This window comes from Poromitra crassiceps, assembly GCF_964638095.1.
Source record: "Poromitra crassiceps genome assembly, chromosome: 26".
Classification (NCBI taxonomy): domain Eukaryota; kingdom Metazoa; phylum Chordata; class Actinopteri; order Beryciformes; family Melamphaidae; genus Poromitra; species Poromitra crassiceps.
Window position 1 is genome coordinate 14,992,550 of NC_139640.1, and position 16,991 is coordinate 15,009,540.

At 38.5% G+C, this 16,991-nt stretch overlaps 1 protein-coding gene across 1 annotated transcript in view; it reads left to right on the forward strand.

Annotated features, from left to right (window-relative positions):
- Positions 1 to 15,932, forward strand: part of LOC310798702 (NLR family CARD domain-containing protein 3-like) — a gene marked incomplete at its 3' end in the record, with an annotated part of 57,619 nt that extends 41,687 nt beyond the window's left edge. Inside the window, 1 exon segment of the mRNA XM_083661256.1 lies at positions 15,872 to 15,932. Coding sequence (XP_083517382.1) covers positions 15,872 to 15,932 — 61 coding nt within the window.
- Positions 15,933 to 16,991: the final 1,059 nt, after the last annotated feature.

The following is a 16,991-nucleotide window of genomic DNA, read 5'->3' on the forward strand; positions in this document are numbered from 1 at the left end:
AGATAGAGGAGGGAGAAAGAAACTGTCAGATAGAGGAGGGAGAGAGAAACTGTCAGATAGAGGAGGGAGAAAGAAACTGTCAGATAGAGGAGGGAGAGAGAAACTGTCAGATAGAGGAGGGAGAGAGAAACTGTCAGATAGAGGAGGGAGAGAGAAACTGTCAGATAGAGGAGGGAGAAAGAAACTGTCAGATAGAGGAGGGAGAGAGAAACTGTCAGATAGAGGAGGGAGAGAGAAACTGTCAGATAGAGGAGGGAGAGAGAAACTGTCAGATAGAGGAGGGAGAGAGAAACTGTCAGATAGAGGAGGGAGAGAGAAACTGTCAGATAGAGGAGGGAGAGAGAAACTGTCAGATAGAGGAGGGAGAGAGAAACTGTCAGATAGAGGAGGGAGAAAGAAACTGTCAGATAGAGGAGGGAGAGAGAAACTGTCAGATAGAGGAGGGAGAGAGAAACTGTCAGATAGAGGAGGGAGAGAGAAACTGTCAGATAGAGGAGGGAGAGAGAAACTGTCAGATAGAGGAGGGAGAGAGAAACTGTCAGATAGAGGAGGGAGAAAGAAACTGTCAGATAGAGGAGGGAGAGAGAAACTGTCAGATAGAGGAGGGAGAGAGAAACTGTCAGATAGAGGAGGGAGAGAGAAACTGTCAGATAGAGGAGGGAGAAAGAAACTGTCAGATAGAGGAGGGAGAGAGAAACTGTCAGATAGAGGAGGGAGAGAGAAACTGTCAGATAGAGGAGGGAGAGAGAAACTGTCAGATAGAGGAGGGAGAAAGAAACTGTCAGATAGAGGAGGGAGAGAGAAACTGTCAGATAGAGGAGGGAGAAAGAAACTGTCAGATAGAGGAGGGAGAGAGAAACTGTCAGATAGAGGAGGGAGAGAGAAACTGTCAGATAGAGGAGGGAGAAAGAAACTGTCAGATAGAGGAGGGAGAGAGAAACTGTCAGATAGAGGAGGGAGAAAGAAACTGTCAGATAGAGGAGGGAGAGAGAAACTGTCAGATAGAGGAGGGAGAGAGAAACTGTCAGATAGAGGAGGGAGAGAGAAACTGTCAGATAGAGGAGGGAGAGAGAAACTGTCAGATAGAGGAGGCAGAGAGAAACTGTCAGATAGAGGAGGGAGAGAGAAACTGTCAGATAGAGGAGAGAGAGAGAAACTGTCAGATAGAGGAGGGAGAGAGAAACTGTCAGATAGAGGAGGGAGAGAGAAACTGTCAGATAGAGGAGGGAGAGAGAAACTGTCAGATAGAGGAGGGAGAAAGAAACTGTCAGATAGAGGAGGGAGAGAGAAACTGTCAGATAGAGGAGGGAGAGAGAAACTGTCAGATAGAGGAGGGAGAAAGAAACTGTCAGATAGAGGAGGGAGAGAGAAACTGTCAGATAGAGGAGGGAGAGAGAAACTGTCAGATAGAGGAGGGAGAGAGAAACTGTCAGATAGAGGAGGGAGAAAGAAACTGTCAGATAGAGGAGGGAGAGAGAAACTGTCAGATAGAGGAGGGAGAGAGAAACTGTCAGATAGAGGAGGCAGAGAGAAACTGTCAGATAGAGGAGGGAGAGAGAAACTGTCAGATAGAGGAGGGAGAGAGAAACTGTCAGATAGAGGAGGGAGAGAGAAACTGTCAGATAGAGGAGGGAGAGAGAAACTGTCAGATAGAGGAGGGAGAGAGAAACTGTCAGATAGAGGAGGGAGAGAGAAACTGTCAGATAGAGGAGGGAGAGACACTGTCAGATAGAGGAGAGAGAGAGAAACTGTCAGATAGAGGAGGGAGAGAGAAACTGTCAGATAGAGGAGGGAGAGACACTGTCAGATAGAGGAGAGAGAGAGAAACTGTCAGATAGAGGAGGGAGAGAGAAACTGTCAGATAGAGGAGGGAGAAAGAAACTGTCAGATAGAGGAGGGAGAGAGAAACTGTCAGATAGAGGAGGGAGAGAGAAACTGTCAGATAGAGGAGGGAGAGAGAAACTGTCAGATAGAGGAGGGAGAGAGAAACTGTCAGATAGAGGAGGGAGAGAGAAACTGTCAGATAGAGGAGGCAGAGAGAAACTGTCAGATAGAGGAGGGAGAGAGAAACTGTCAGATAGAGGAGGGAGAGAGAAACTGTCAGATAGAGGAGGGAGAGAGAAACTGTCAGATAGAGGAGGGAGAGAGAAACTGTCAGATAGAGGAGGCAGAGAGAAACTGTCAGATAGAGGAGGGAGAGAGAAACTGTCAGATAGAGGAGGGAGAGAGAAACTGTCAGATAGAGGAGGGAGAGAGAAACTGTCAGATAGAGGAGGGAGAGAGAAACTGTCAGATAGAGGAGGGAGAGAGAAACACTGAGTGCGTTTACATGCACACCAATAAACTGATAACTGTGAGTAATCAGTTTATGGCAATAATCTGATTTCTGCGTTTACATGCACTTTAATAATCCGACAATAGGAAAAACCCGGGTTTACATGATTCAGTCAATTAGTCGGATTTCTCTCCAGAAGGCGGCGGTAATTCAACTTTTTACATGCAACTTGTAGATGCGCAGATGTATAAACCCACAAGAAACCTGATACGCTGTATACATGCACTGAAAAGACGGGTTATTGGCCAAAAACCTAGGTATGTTTATCGGTTTATTCATAACCTGATAACGGCCATAAACGGATAAAGCTTATCGGTTTATGCTGTTTACATGACCATTTGAATAATCAGGTAACTCCAGAAATCCGCTAATAAACTGTTTATTGTCTGCATGTAAACGCACTCACTGAGACCAAACACAGCTGCTACATAATGTGAAGGTTTAGGTTTGTTGTTGAGTCATGCAGTGTGTGTGTGTGTGTGTGTGTGTGTGTGTGTGTGTGTGTGTGTGTGTGTGTGTGTGTGTGTGTGTGTGTGTGTGTGTGTGTGTGTGTGTGCTGCCTGTTTCTCTGATTCCTCAGTGTCAGATAGAGGGAGAGAGAAACACACTGAGACCAAACACAGCTGCTGAGATGATGCTTCACTCTGTACAGGATCTCTCTTTCACACACACACACACACACACACACACACACACACACACACACACACACGACAGTTATGACAAGTCAAGACATAGAAAAGCTCGTCCATATGTTTAGATCACATGACAGGAAGCAGCTAGAAGTGAAAAGCTGCCTCTTGAATTCTGACACAAACTAATCTGAACACAAAGCCTCAATTCTCAGCTCCCTGCATTGACTCCAGTTACACTTTGTCTCCATCACTTCACTCTTAACTCAACATAGAATAGCCTATATAACATAAACTATAACTAACTGGGCCTGTTTAAACATAATGATATATAACATAAACTATAACTAGCTGGGCCTGTTTAAACATAACGATATATAACATAAACTATAACTAACTGGGCCTGTTTAAACATAACGATATATAACATAAACTATAACTAACTGGGCCTGTTTAAACATAACGATATATAACATAAACTATAACTAACTGGGCCTGTTTAAACATAACGATATATAACATAAACTATAACTAACTGGGCCTGTTTAAACATAACGATATATAACATAAACTATAACTAACTGGGCCTGTTTAAACATAACGATATATAACATAAACTATAACTAACTGGGCCTGTTTAAACATAACGATATATAACATAAACTATAACTAACTGGGCCTGTTTAAACATAACGATATATAACATAAACTATAACTAACTGGGCCTGTTTAAACATAACAATATATAACATAAACTATAACTAACTGGGCCTGTTTAAACATAACGATATATAACATCAACTATAACTAACTGGGCCTGTTTAAACATAATGATATATAACATAAACTATAACTAACTGGGCCTGTTTAAACATAATGATATATAACATAAACTATAACTAACTGGGCCTGTTTAAACATAACGATATATAACATAAACTATAACTAACTGGGCCTGTTTAAACATAATGATATATAACATAAACTATAACTAACTGGGCCTGTTTAAACATAATGATATATAACATAAACTATAACTAACTGGGCCTGTTTAAACATAATGATATATAACATAAACTATGACTAGCTGGGCCTGTTTAAACATAACGATATATAACATAAACTATAACTAACTAGGCCTGTTTAAACATAATGATATATAACATAAACTATAACTAACTGGGCCTGTTTAAACATAACAATATATAACATAAACTATAACTAACTGGGCCTGTTTAAACATAATGATATATAACATAAACTATGACTAGCTGGGCCTGTTTAAACATAACGATATATAACATAAACTATAACTAGCTGGGCCTGTTTAAACATAATGATATATAACATAAACTATAACTAACTGGGCCTGTTTAAACATAACGATATATAACATAAACTATAACTAACTGGGCCTGTTTAAACATAACAATATATAACATAAACTATAACTAACTGGGCCTGTTTAAACATAACGATATATAACATAAACTATAACTAACTGGGCCTGTTTAAACATAACGATATATAACATAAACTATAACTAACTGGGCCTGTTTAAACATAACGATATATAACATAAACTATAACTAGCTGGGCCTGTTTAAACATAACGATATATAACATAAACTATAACTTGCTGGGCCTGTTTAAACATAACGATATATAACATAAACTATAACTAACTGGGCCTGTTTAAACATAACAATATATAACATAAACTATAACTAACTGGGCCTGTTTAAACATAACGATATATAACATAAACTATAACTAACTGGGCCTGTTTAAAGGTCCCAATTCGTGCAGCTGTAACCTCTTAAAAACGTGTGTCTCTGGTCCACAAAACATGATTCTGGATTAATCTGTCGAAAATACAGCAAGCCCGTTTGCTGTGACGGAGTTGTCCCTTCCTCATCTCGTCGCGTCCCAAGAATGGTTGGTTTTGCTAATTTATTCAGAACCAACAGCTCCCATTGGTCGCTGGGGAAGAGCCCGCCCCAGGCTCCCAGCGGCCAATCAGATTAGCGTCTGTGGACCAGCACGCTAGGTTGCGAGTTATCGTTAACTTAACGGTTACTACGCTAAAGAGGACATCTCAAAATGCCTAGACTTACCGAATGCACTTCCGCAGCTGCTGGATCACGTACAGCCGGCGTTGCTCCAGCTAGAAGTGTTAATTTTGTGGCTATAGACAAAATGGTGCAGATAGCTTGTGTGAGATACACGCGCGCAGTATGCAGAAGGAAGCTCGTGACGTCCCAATTCCCAGCCAATTCCCCTCTCGGCAAACGACGCGTTTGGGGGTGTGGCTTGGAGGAGGCTGCAGGGGGACGCTGGATAGGGACAAATCCAACTGTGGCAGTTCTGAGCGTGTGACCACTCATTACAGGGAGGGCTGACAGCAGTATATATGCATTTACAAGTAAAAACAGCTTTTGCACGGAATGGGACCTTTAAACATAACAATATATAACATAAACTATAACTAACTGGGCCTGTTTAAACATAACGATATATAACATAAACTATAACTAGCTGGGCCTGTTTAAACATAACGATATATAACATAAACTATAACTAACTGGGCCTGTTTAAACATAACGATATATAACATAAACTATAACTAACTGGGCCTGTTTAAACATAACGATATATAACATAAACTATAACTAACTGGGCCTGTTTAAACATAACGATATATAACATAAACTATAACTAGCTGGGCCTGTTTAAACATAACAATATATAACATAAACTATGACTAGCTGGGCCTGTTTAAACATAACAATATATAACATAAACTATAACTAACTGGGCCTGTTTAAACATAACGATATATAACATAAACTATAACTAACTGGGCCTGTTTAAACATAACGATATATAACATAAACTATGACTAGCTGGGCCTGTTTAAACATAACAATATATAACATAAACTATAACTAGCTGGGCCTGTTTAAACATAACAATATATAACATAAACTATAACTAGCTGGGCCTGTTTAAACATAACGATATATAACATAAACTATAACTAACTGGGCCTGTTTAAACATAACGATATATAACATAAACTATGACTAGCTGGGCCTGTTTAAACATAATGATATATAACATAAACTATAACTAGCTGGGCCTGTTTAAACATAATGATATATAACATAAACTATAACTAACTAGGCCTGTTTAAACATAACGATATATAACATAAACTATAACTAACTGGGCCTGTTTAAACATAATGATATATAACATAAACTATAACTAACTAGGCCTGTTTAAACATAATGATATATAACATAAACTATAACTAACTGGGCCTGTTTAAACATAACGATATATAACATAAACTATAACTAACTGGGCCTGTTTAAACATAACGATATATAACATAAACTATGACTAGCTGGGCCTGTTTAAACATAATGATATATAACATAAACTATAACTAGCTGGGCCTGTTTAAACATAATGATATATAACATAAACTATAACTAACTAGGCCTGTTTAAACATAACGATATATAACATAAACTATAACTAGCTGGGCCTGTTTAAACATAACGATATATAACATAAACTATAACTAACTGGGCCTGTTTAAACATAACGATATATAACATAAACTATGACTAGCTGGGCCTGTTTAAACATAATGATATATAACATAAACTATAACTAGCTGGGCCTGTTTAAACATAATGATATATAACATAAACTATAACTAACTAGGCCTGTTTAAACATAACGATATATAACATAAACTATAACTAACTGGGCCTGTTTAAACATAACAATATATAACATAAACTATAACTAACTGGGCCTGTTTAAACATAATGATATATAACATAAACTATAACTAACTAGGCCTGTTTAAACATAATGATATATAACATAAACTATAACTAACTAGGCCTGTTTAAACATAATGATATATAACATAAACTATAACTAACTGGGCCTGTTTAAACATAATGATATATAACATAAACTATAACTAACTGGGCCTGTTTAAACATAACAATATATAACATAAACTATAACTAACTGGGCCTGTTTAAACATAATGATATATAACATAAACTATAACTAACTGGGCCTGTTTAAACATAACGATATATAACATAAACTATAACTAACTGGGCCTGTTTAAACATAACAATATATAACATAAACTATAACTAACTGGGCCTGTTTAAACATAACAATATATAACATAAACTATAACTAACTAGGCCTGTTTAAACATAATGATATATAACATAAACTATAACTAACTGGGCCTGTTTAAACATAATGATATATAACATAAACTATAACTAACTGGGCCTGTTTAAACATAACGATATATAACATAAACTATAACTAACTGGGCCTGTTTAAACATAACGATATATAACATAAACTATAACTAACTGGGCCTGTTTAAACATAACAATATATAACATAAACTATAACTAACTGGGCCTGTTTAAACATAACAATATATAACATAAACTATAACTAACTGGGCCTGTTTAAACATAACGATATATAACATAAACTATAACTAACTGGGCCTGTTTAAACATAACAATATATAACATAAACTATAACTAACTGGGCCTGTTTAAACATAATGATATATAACATAAACTATAACTAACTGGGCCTGTTTAAACATAACGATATATAACATAAACTATAACTAACTAGGCCTGTTTAAACATAATGATATATAACATAAACTATAACTAACTGGGCCTGTTTAAACATAATGATATATAACATAAACTATAACTAACTGGGCCTGTTTAAACATAACGATATATAACATAAACTATAACTAACTGGGCCTGTTTAAACATAACGATATATAACATAAACTATAACTAGCTGGGCCTGTTTAAACATAACAATATATAACATAAACTATAACTAACTGGGCCTGTTTAAACATAACGATATATAACATAAACTATAACTAACTGGGCCTGTTTAAACATAACGATATATAACATAAACTATAACTAACTGGGCCTGTTTAAACATAATGATATATATATATATATATATATATATATATATATATATATATATATATATTTATAAAACGGCTCTCTCAAATCAAGCAATCTGATTGGTTCACAGCCATTGTATAAATCCAATAACCCACTCCAATAACCTGGTTGCCATGGCAACTCTCTTACTAAAAGCCTTTGGTTACCTCAAAAAAAACAAATGGCGGAGACAGCTGTCAGATCCTTGTGAATCGATCTTCGCTTATAACTTTACTAATACTTCGCAGAAAATTATGTTTTGTACAAGAATAGATGCGGGCTAATGTCTTCCTTGCAAAAAAAAGGCTGTTAACCCCGCATTTAACCCCGTAACGTTAGTTGGTGTCGGGCTTTGCAGAAAGCACTCAGCTTCTCAGCAAGCGCTGAGAATGCAGCGATGCGCTCGAGCTGCCTGCCTGTCGGGGTTTCCAGAAAGCTCTCAGCTTCTCAGCAAGCGCCAGGATTGGCCAATGTCAACTTCAGTCTCCAGAACGATCCAATCAAATCACCCGCACGTCTATCTTCTTGCTAGAGGTCCCGCCTTACAGTAGTGTTTCAACTGACTCTTATCAGAATACCATGCCAGTCGGACTTATAGTATTATTATTATATTTATATTATCATACTTGGAAACCGTTTTATAAAAGCAATATAGCACTCGAGCAGCGTGTGTTGTGGCATATATCCCGCTGATCAGTAGTTATCCCACGAGGCCGCAGGCCGAGTGGGATAACAACTGATCAGCGGGATATATTTGCCACAACACACTAGCTCTCATGCTATATTGCTTAAATATATATATATAACATAAACTATAACTGGCCTGTTACCTAAACATAACGATATATATAACATAAACTATAACTATAACTGGCCTGTTAGCCTACCTAAACATCCTGAATCACGACACATAGAGAGAGAGACACACAGAGCAATAGAGACACAGAGAGATAGAGAGAACTTGTGGTCAATGTTTGACAGGTGAGGTCAAAACACAGATGCACTTCCTGTAAAACCTTTGAAGAAACAAGGAATATTTACTTCAATAAGTTCAACTCTGTAATTCCAGACTTCAAAGAACTGAATGAGCTTTCCAAATTAAAACTAGTCCTAAGAGAAGGAGACAGGGCTCATCTGTCTGTCCAATATGTCTCAACATGCCACAACCTGAGGGACAGTGATGTGTATCAATCTCAGTGTTTCATAATGAATGTGTATTATTATGATTATGATTATTATTGCATTGTATTATTCATGAGGAGTGATGTTTAATGTTGAATATGATTGTTTCTTGATGCTTTGGCAATATTGTTGTTATGACATTCATGCCAATAAAGCTATTTGAACTTGAGAGACAGAGACAGAGAGACACACACAAAGACACAGAGAGAGAGAGAGACACAGAGAGAGAGAGAGAGAGAGAGAGAGAGAGAGAGAGAGAGCTCTGAGTCAGAGCACAGACAGGATGCTGAGGCACCATAAACTCATGTCTTTCTTATGTACAAACTGTTGTTTTCTTCATTGGATGTAAATACATGGAAATTATTTTTACTGTATTCTACGTTCTTTATCATATATTTTTTTAATTTAAAATTACTACTTTTTTCACTCAGCTTCAATTTATTTTACTGCTTTACATTGAGGAATTAAACGTGTTGAAAATGTTTACATGTGTTGTGTCTTTACAGTTTCTCTCCAAACGTTTAAACACATTTCCAATAACTGGCTCAGTTTGTCAAAACTCTCAACTGAAAAGAGTTTGTCAAAACTCCACAACTCTCTTATGAAGTGACACAACACTCAAAACCATGTTCTCTCTTCTCAAAACGGAGTCTTTCCACCAAAACAAAACACACAGCTATGATATGTTGATGTCTTACACAGCATCAACTACACACTGGTGTGATCAATTAAAACAGCTACCATCAAAATAGTCTTCATGTATGTTCTGGCTTCATGAGGCCATGTTACATATTCAAATGCATACAATTGTGTGGAAATAGTTTCCTTTTCTCATTTTGGTAAAGTGTAGTGTTTTGCCCTAAAATAGCATCTACTGTTGATGCAACACAAATGTTACCTGTTTTAACAAAACTCAGTAATTTCACTGATACAATAGTTAAGGTCAGAAGTGTCATGTCCATTGAAACTGAGGGGGCAGTTCAAGTTGCATTTTTTGAGAGAGAAAAAAAGAAAGAAAATGCAAAATTCATGGCAGTCATTAGTAGTAGAGCATCAATCCCATTTTCAAACATGTGAAAATGAAATGTTCATGAAATGTTAGTTATTATAGGTGTTTTGAAGTGACTGCACACACCAGACGATTCATTCAAAGCAACTTTACTTCCTGGAACACATTCTTAAGTACACAGACTAGAGCGCCCTCCATAGGCATCATATAGAACCACATATCAATACATCTTCCTTTTTTCCAATAAGACAGAAGACTGTATAACTCAAGGGCTATGTCCCTATAACTGGAAAGTAACATCAATTAACTGTGTACTTGTAACTGAGCTATGACTGTATAGCTAGGAACTTAGGAAGTATAATAGTTGTATTTAACCCAGCAACAAGCGGTCCAAATACTATTTCCAAGCCTCCTGGATTGGCCAGGAGACACTCCGGTAGGCTAATAGCTTCTCGGGATGGAAAACATAATTCCCAGAGATGTTTCTATATGATTATAATGTAGCAGGTGGTACCTGCGGCTTGCTGTACACACCTTGAATGCAGATAGGGAGCCGTATATATAGTCCATGGGACAAAGCCCAAAATGTATAATCTCCCCATATTATCCCACCATGAAGGCTGATTGTGGGCCTTGAAGTAGAAGATGGGCCCGGGCCAGAATTTTCACTAATTGGTACCACCCACGGTGGCAAATCCTAGTTTATGATATTTCAACTTGATAAATCTTGACAAGTGGTATCTTATGCTGCCTTCCAGACAACTGGGACCTTCAGATTTTCTGGCCTCCTATTAGGAAAAGTGCGTTGGAACGGCACTCAAAGTGGGAGCTCCCACTTGAAAACTGGGAGAAAAAAATCTACCCCCACTAGGCTGGGAACCAGTTGTCTGACGTCACACAACAATGGCCGCAACATGGAGTATGTAGTCCAAAGTATTAAGTGCCTTAATAAAATGTATAATAGAGTCTGTTACATTATGTGTCATTGCTGCTCCTCATTTTCATTTAAATATGTAAGGATGGTGCTCTACTCGTTGTTAAGCTGTCTTGCTATTTGCCAAACAAAAAAAAGTTTGTCGCGGTCCGCCATGTTTCTTGGTTGCGTTTTGCCTTTGTGCTCTGGAATGCTTTGAAGGTGGGGGGTGGGACTTTTCCACTGGGAAACACCCACGTCCCAGGTGTCTGGAAGGCAGCATTAGTCACAGTTAACCCTCACTGACACCAACCATTGATCCAACGAAAGAGACAATCTTGTCAATTTATTTGAACAGAACAAAAAATCAAGAATTCTAACTTTCAATCACTTATTTAACCAATGATCTTTATCATCACCACCATCACAAATATAATATTAAACAGTATTCATATTCTGTTGGATTCATCATCATCAGTATCGTCATCCAGGGTCACAACAACTTCTACATCCTCCTCCTCGCTGTGATGGCTGCAGGTTTGTAGCTCGCACATTTCTGTGCACTTTAGTTTGTTGGCAAGGCAGGAACAGTCTGGAAGCTACAGGTCTGTCCACACGTGCAGGCCATCAGTTGTGTCAGTGATGCTCCTACATGTTTTCCTCCGACACATGCGCGTGGAAAGTGGAGATTTAGACTCAAAAGTGAGGCTAATACTTGATTTAGATCATAGACAACATTTCAACAGCTTATTAGTTGACATTCAACAATTCAACTGTTTGTCTGTAGATGTCGTAGAGATGTAGGTATGTTCATGAATTGTCACATATACTCTATAGACAGTTTTCACAGGATTGTGTTGCTAGGGAACACTTTGAAACCTTGCTTATTTCCTGTCAGAGGCAAATTGACCACCTACTTCCTGCTTCAGCTTCTGTACCAGAGATTTTCATCCGCCATTTATTTTCCCATAGACATTTCGTAAAATGCGTATAAAAATAGTTTTACTGGTTCAAACCAAACGGTACAGATATATATATATATAAACAGGGGATCGCATAACATTTCACTGGGACCAAAAGGTAAGAAAAATGTGGGTTTAAAGAAAATATTTGTTCTATGTTTTTTTAAGTTTTGGTCTGAGTGAAATGTTCTATGGTCTCTCACGATTATAGCGTTATCTGAACCGTTTGGTTCGACGAAGTAAAACTATTTTATACGCATTTTACGAAATGTCTATGGGAAAATAAATGGCGGATGAAAATCTGTGGTACAGTGCTGAAGCAGGAAGTGACGTTCCACTTTGCCTCTCTATTGTACCAGCAAACACTGCAACAACCTAGGGGAATTTAGAATGTCTAGTTGTGAAGTTAAAAGTGTCTAAAGATAATTTATTGAACGTGTTAAAGAGTTGAATTGTTGAATGTCAACTAATAAGCTGTTGAAATATTACAAGTACTCTGTAGACTATTAAGTTTTCTTATTGAAAGATTGTCATACCTGACAGTTTCGACCGCTGCTTCCTGCAGTCTTCCTCAGAGACGTCACGTGATGTCGTTGTGACGTGCTGTATGGCTGCTTTATGAGGGGTTGGCCATTCCACCTGCATAGGTAGGATGACCATGCCCCCTGCTGGCCGGTAGTTTATGGAGGAGGACTGTGTCCCAGGTGTGGGATAGCATGTAGGTAGCCTGGGTAAACCCATCCCCCACGTGACCTGCTCTCAGACCTGTTCTCAGTCACTATGGTCTGGAGATCGAGCCATTCAAACCGATTTCTAGGGAGTGTTGGGCCCCCCTCGATAGACCACTCCACCAGCCAACCGTCATCCAATCAGCTTGGTGCACACATATATATATATATATATATATATATATATATATATATATATATATATAACAAGAATAGGAACAAAGCAGCAACAAAATATCCTACAGGCGCTAATAGGGGAAAATAAGAAAATGTAAAAAAAAATATGAAAAGCTACTCCTGTGGAAAGGCTATCATATATTAATTTACTTATATTGACCCTATAAACAATTTAGTATAGGTAAGGTTTTGCCCACCCAGATGGTACCGATATCTGGTCTGGCCCATGGACTACTTGTGTTGTGGCGAATCAGTAGCCTGGCTAGCGAATCAGTGCTTCTGTGTTGCAAGTTGCGTTTGCCAATCGCTTACCGTCAGTGCCATGGTCAGTGCTTTTTACCCAAGTCATTTTCTGGTAAAGTATCTATACTTTTACTCAAGTATGGATTTCGAGTACTTTATACACCACTCTTGCTATGAAAAACATCAACAATACACTATTCATTTAAAGTTTCTTGATTATACAGAGAGGTCAAATGGATTACCAGGCGCCACTCTTCAATTCGGCATATAATCCACGGAGCAGTAAATAAAAAAGGTCCATTCTAAACCTGAGTCGCCTGTTATCCCGCAGTCTTCTCCCGGTAAAACTGCATGGTTTTTGAATGGAGTTTGGTTAGAGATTTGCTTAATCTGTTTCCACTGCACGTATTGTATCCCCTTTTATCGATACACCAACTTTTCCACCTGCCTCAAGTGTGGAAACTTTTTTGCAATATTTGTTTCCGAATTTTTCAGCGTTTCCACTCAGGTTTTTTAATGCGCAAATTGAAAATGTGCCTTAAACAGGTGGATGGACAGATCCAGAGACATATTGGTCAGGTCATCAGCTGGAGAGGAGGATGATGGTGATGATGAAGAAAAAGGTTTGAGGGAGGAGGAATGTTCCAGGCATGCAGATCTCTGATTGGTGGGCTGTGAGGCAGGAGGTGGGCTCTGATTGGCCAGCTGCTGTATAAAAGCAGAGAGAGAGAGAGTCCAGTCTGCACACTCAAGAGGACTCCTAGTCCTGAGCTGTCCCGTCAAGTACTACGTTTTCTAACAGAGGACACAGACACTGCTGCTGCTTCAGGTACCAAGGCTTCTTCTTCACCTCCTTTTTCTTCCTGCCATCTTTCTTTTTTCTTCTCCTTCTCCCTACAGGACAGACAGCAGTCTGCCCTGCTCCATCTGACTCACTGGCTCTGCAACTGCTGCTAATGTTCTAATACTATGCCTATTTTATTGCAATTTTTTGTTCTTATTTGTGATATTTTCTGGTATATTTTGATTGATTTGTATTCATTGCGTCATGCACTTAACAGTGCCCAGCCCACATGGGCTTACAAGACACACAAGATATACAGTATAACATAGGCCAACTATAAAAAAAAATACAACTAAATCACAGTACAATATACTCCTTAAACAACAAAACAGATCATTACGTTCTGAACAGAACATTCTGCCTTTGCTCCCAGGCCTGGGAAATAAAGTGTGCTACAAAGAAGGTCCTTTTCTTGAAACACAGCTCAAGTTTTTCATAATCATCCTTCTCAAAAAAATATGCATAAATAGGAGGACATTTGACTGAAAAGGATCTCTCTTGTATCATCATAAGCTGTACAATAGAATCGAAAATGGATCTCGTTCTCAATTTCACACAAATCACAAAGTAAACAGAGTCTGTCTTCTTCAGGGGTAGCGTTAAACCTACCAGTCTCCAGTGCCAAGGGCAGAGTTCCAGATCGTAACTGTGCACACAGGGACCTTTTTCGTCTGTCCAAATCAAACTTGACATAAGGCTCTACACAGTCTTTTATGAGACGGTAGGTTCCTTATCTTTGGTTTATACCACAAATCAACAGACCATTTATCTTTATACAGAAGGAACATACAGTATTGCTCATAGTCTCCCGGATATATCACACACCAACCTGTTGTGAAAAATAAATGACAAGTCGTTCAGATGGAATAAGGATTATATCACACACCAACCTGTTGTGAAAAATAAATGACAAGTCGTTCAGATGGAATAAGGATTTCAGTTCAACTGCCCAGGGATGTCTATGAGCAATGTCCCAGTCAAATATCTTTTTTGTGAGTCTCTGATCAGACATCCTCACGAGTCTATTCCATAGCCGGAGCATTTGCACCTTTGTGCCTGATGTTTGGGGATTCCCATCCCATATCACCACTGATGGCCAGAACTGATGTACATTTGTGAACTCCTAGAAAATAACGGATAGCTCTGTGATGCACAGTGTTGGGCAAGTTACTGAAAATTGGTAATTAGTTACAGTTACTAGTTACTTCTCTCAAAAGGTAATTTAATTACTTTAAAGTTACCAGTTACTTCAAAGTAATTAGTTACTAGGGAAAGTAACTTTTGCATTACTTTTAAAAGCCTGCTTTGATTGTCTTATTAATGCACACATTATGTTAGTGTTGCTGTGCCACAGTGTGGTATTGAACATTCACTTATTGGGGAGGCTTATAGCCTATCAAGGTCATTAGCCTCTGGAGCTCTGGCTGCAGCTGGACTAGGACTAGGTCTGAGCATCAGAAACTGGGTAATCCTCTGAAGTTGTCCGTTATTTTCATGTCCTAAAGTAACTAGTAACTAGCCCAGTTACTATTTTAGTAACTAACTGAGTTACTGAATTTGAAAAAGTAATTAGTTAGATTACTAGTTACTGAAAAAAGTAAAGTTACAGTAACTAGTTACTTAGTAACTAATTATTCCCAACACTGGTGATGCACAGTGTTACAGCTTAGATGTTGTCGTTGTCCTGAGAATTTCATTGTTTAGAATGATGACCTTGTATTATAGGCTACTACTGTGCATTTGATAAATAACAATGTATGTAACAATCTGTGTTATTCTGTCTGCTGTCGTCTGTCAGGTGTCTCCTGACCATCACTAGATCTGTGTCATCATGGCCGACGACTGGAGTGAGTGTCTGAACTTTGGTGTCTCCATCGCTAAACAAGCCAGCAAGGTAACACACACACAGACAGACAGACAGACAGGCAGACAGACAGACAGACAGACAGACAGGCAGACAGACAGACAGGCAGACAGACAGACAGACAGACAGACAGACAGACAGACAGACAGACAGACAGACAGACAGACAGACTAAGGTGATTATTATGAAGCAGGTCTGTGGCTTGGGAGTTAATTCATGACTCATCAATTTAACTGTTCAGTTCAACTCTCGGACCTGAAAGAAACAGAATTCCATGTTTGAGTCATAATCATGATTCTGATTCTGATTCTGATTCTGATCAGTGTTGGGGTCAATGTGTTGGTTACTCAAAAAAGTAATGTATTACACTGTACTCAAATAAACGCATTGTATTACTCCCTGCAGAAAGCAATTTGTTACATTACGTTTGTGTTACTCCAAAACAACCCCCCGGATGCATTGCCATTTGCCAGTTAACAATACAACCTTTTTATTTGTATTTTGTATTTACTGTCACAGTCTTGTCCTTATGCGCAACAAATTGGAACGTACATATCTCCTCCTCTCACAAGCTGTAGACCTTCTATCTCCCGCACAATCTGTCTCTAGCCAAAGTCACACGAGCGCTCAGACAGAACAGTTTCACAGGAAATAGTTTAGTATCAGTAACAGTATTTTTTTTTATTTTTTTTCAAACTTATGTTTGCAGAAACGTAAAAAGTGTAGCCATGTACCAATTTTAGGGGCATTATTGTTATAGTTGTGATGAGAAGCGAGCTGATCATGGAACCGGGATGTGGTGGCCAACTTTGTTACTTGGTGTGAGCTGAACCACCTGCAGCTCAACGTGTCAAAGACAAAGGAGCTGGTGGTGGACCTGAGGAGGGTCAAGGCTCCGGTGACGCCTGTCTCAATCCACGGGGTCAGTGTTGACATAGTTGAGGATTACAAGTACCTTGGAGTGTACATTGACAATAAACTAGACTGGGCTAAGAACTCTGATGCACTCTACAAGAAGGGGCAAAGCCGTCTCTACTTCCTGAGACGGCTGAGG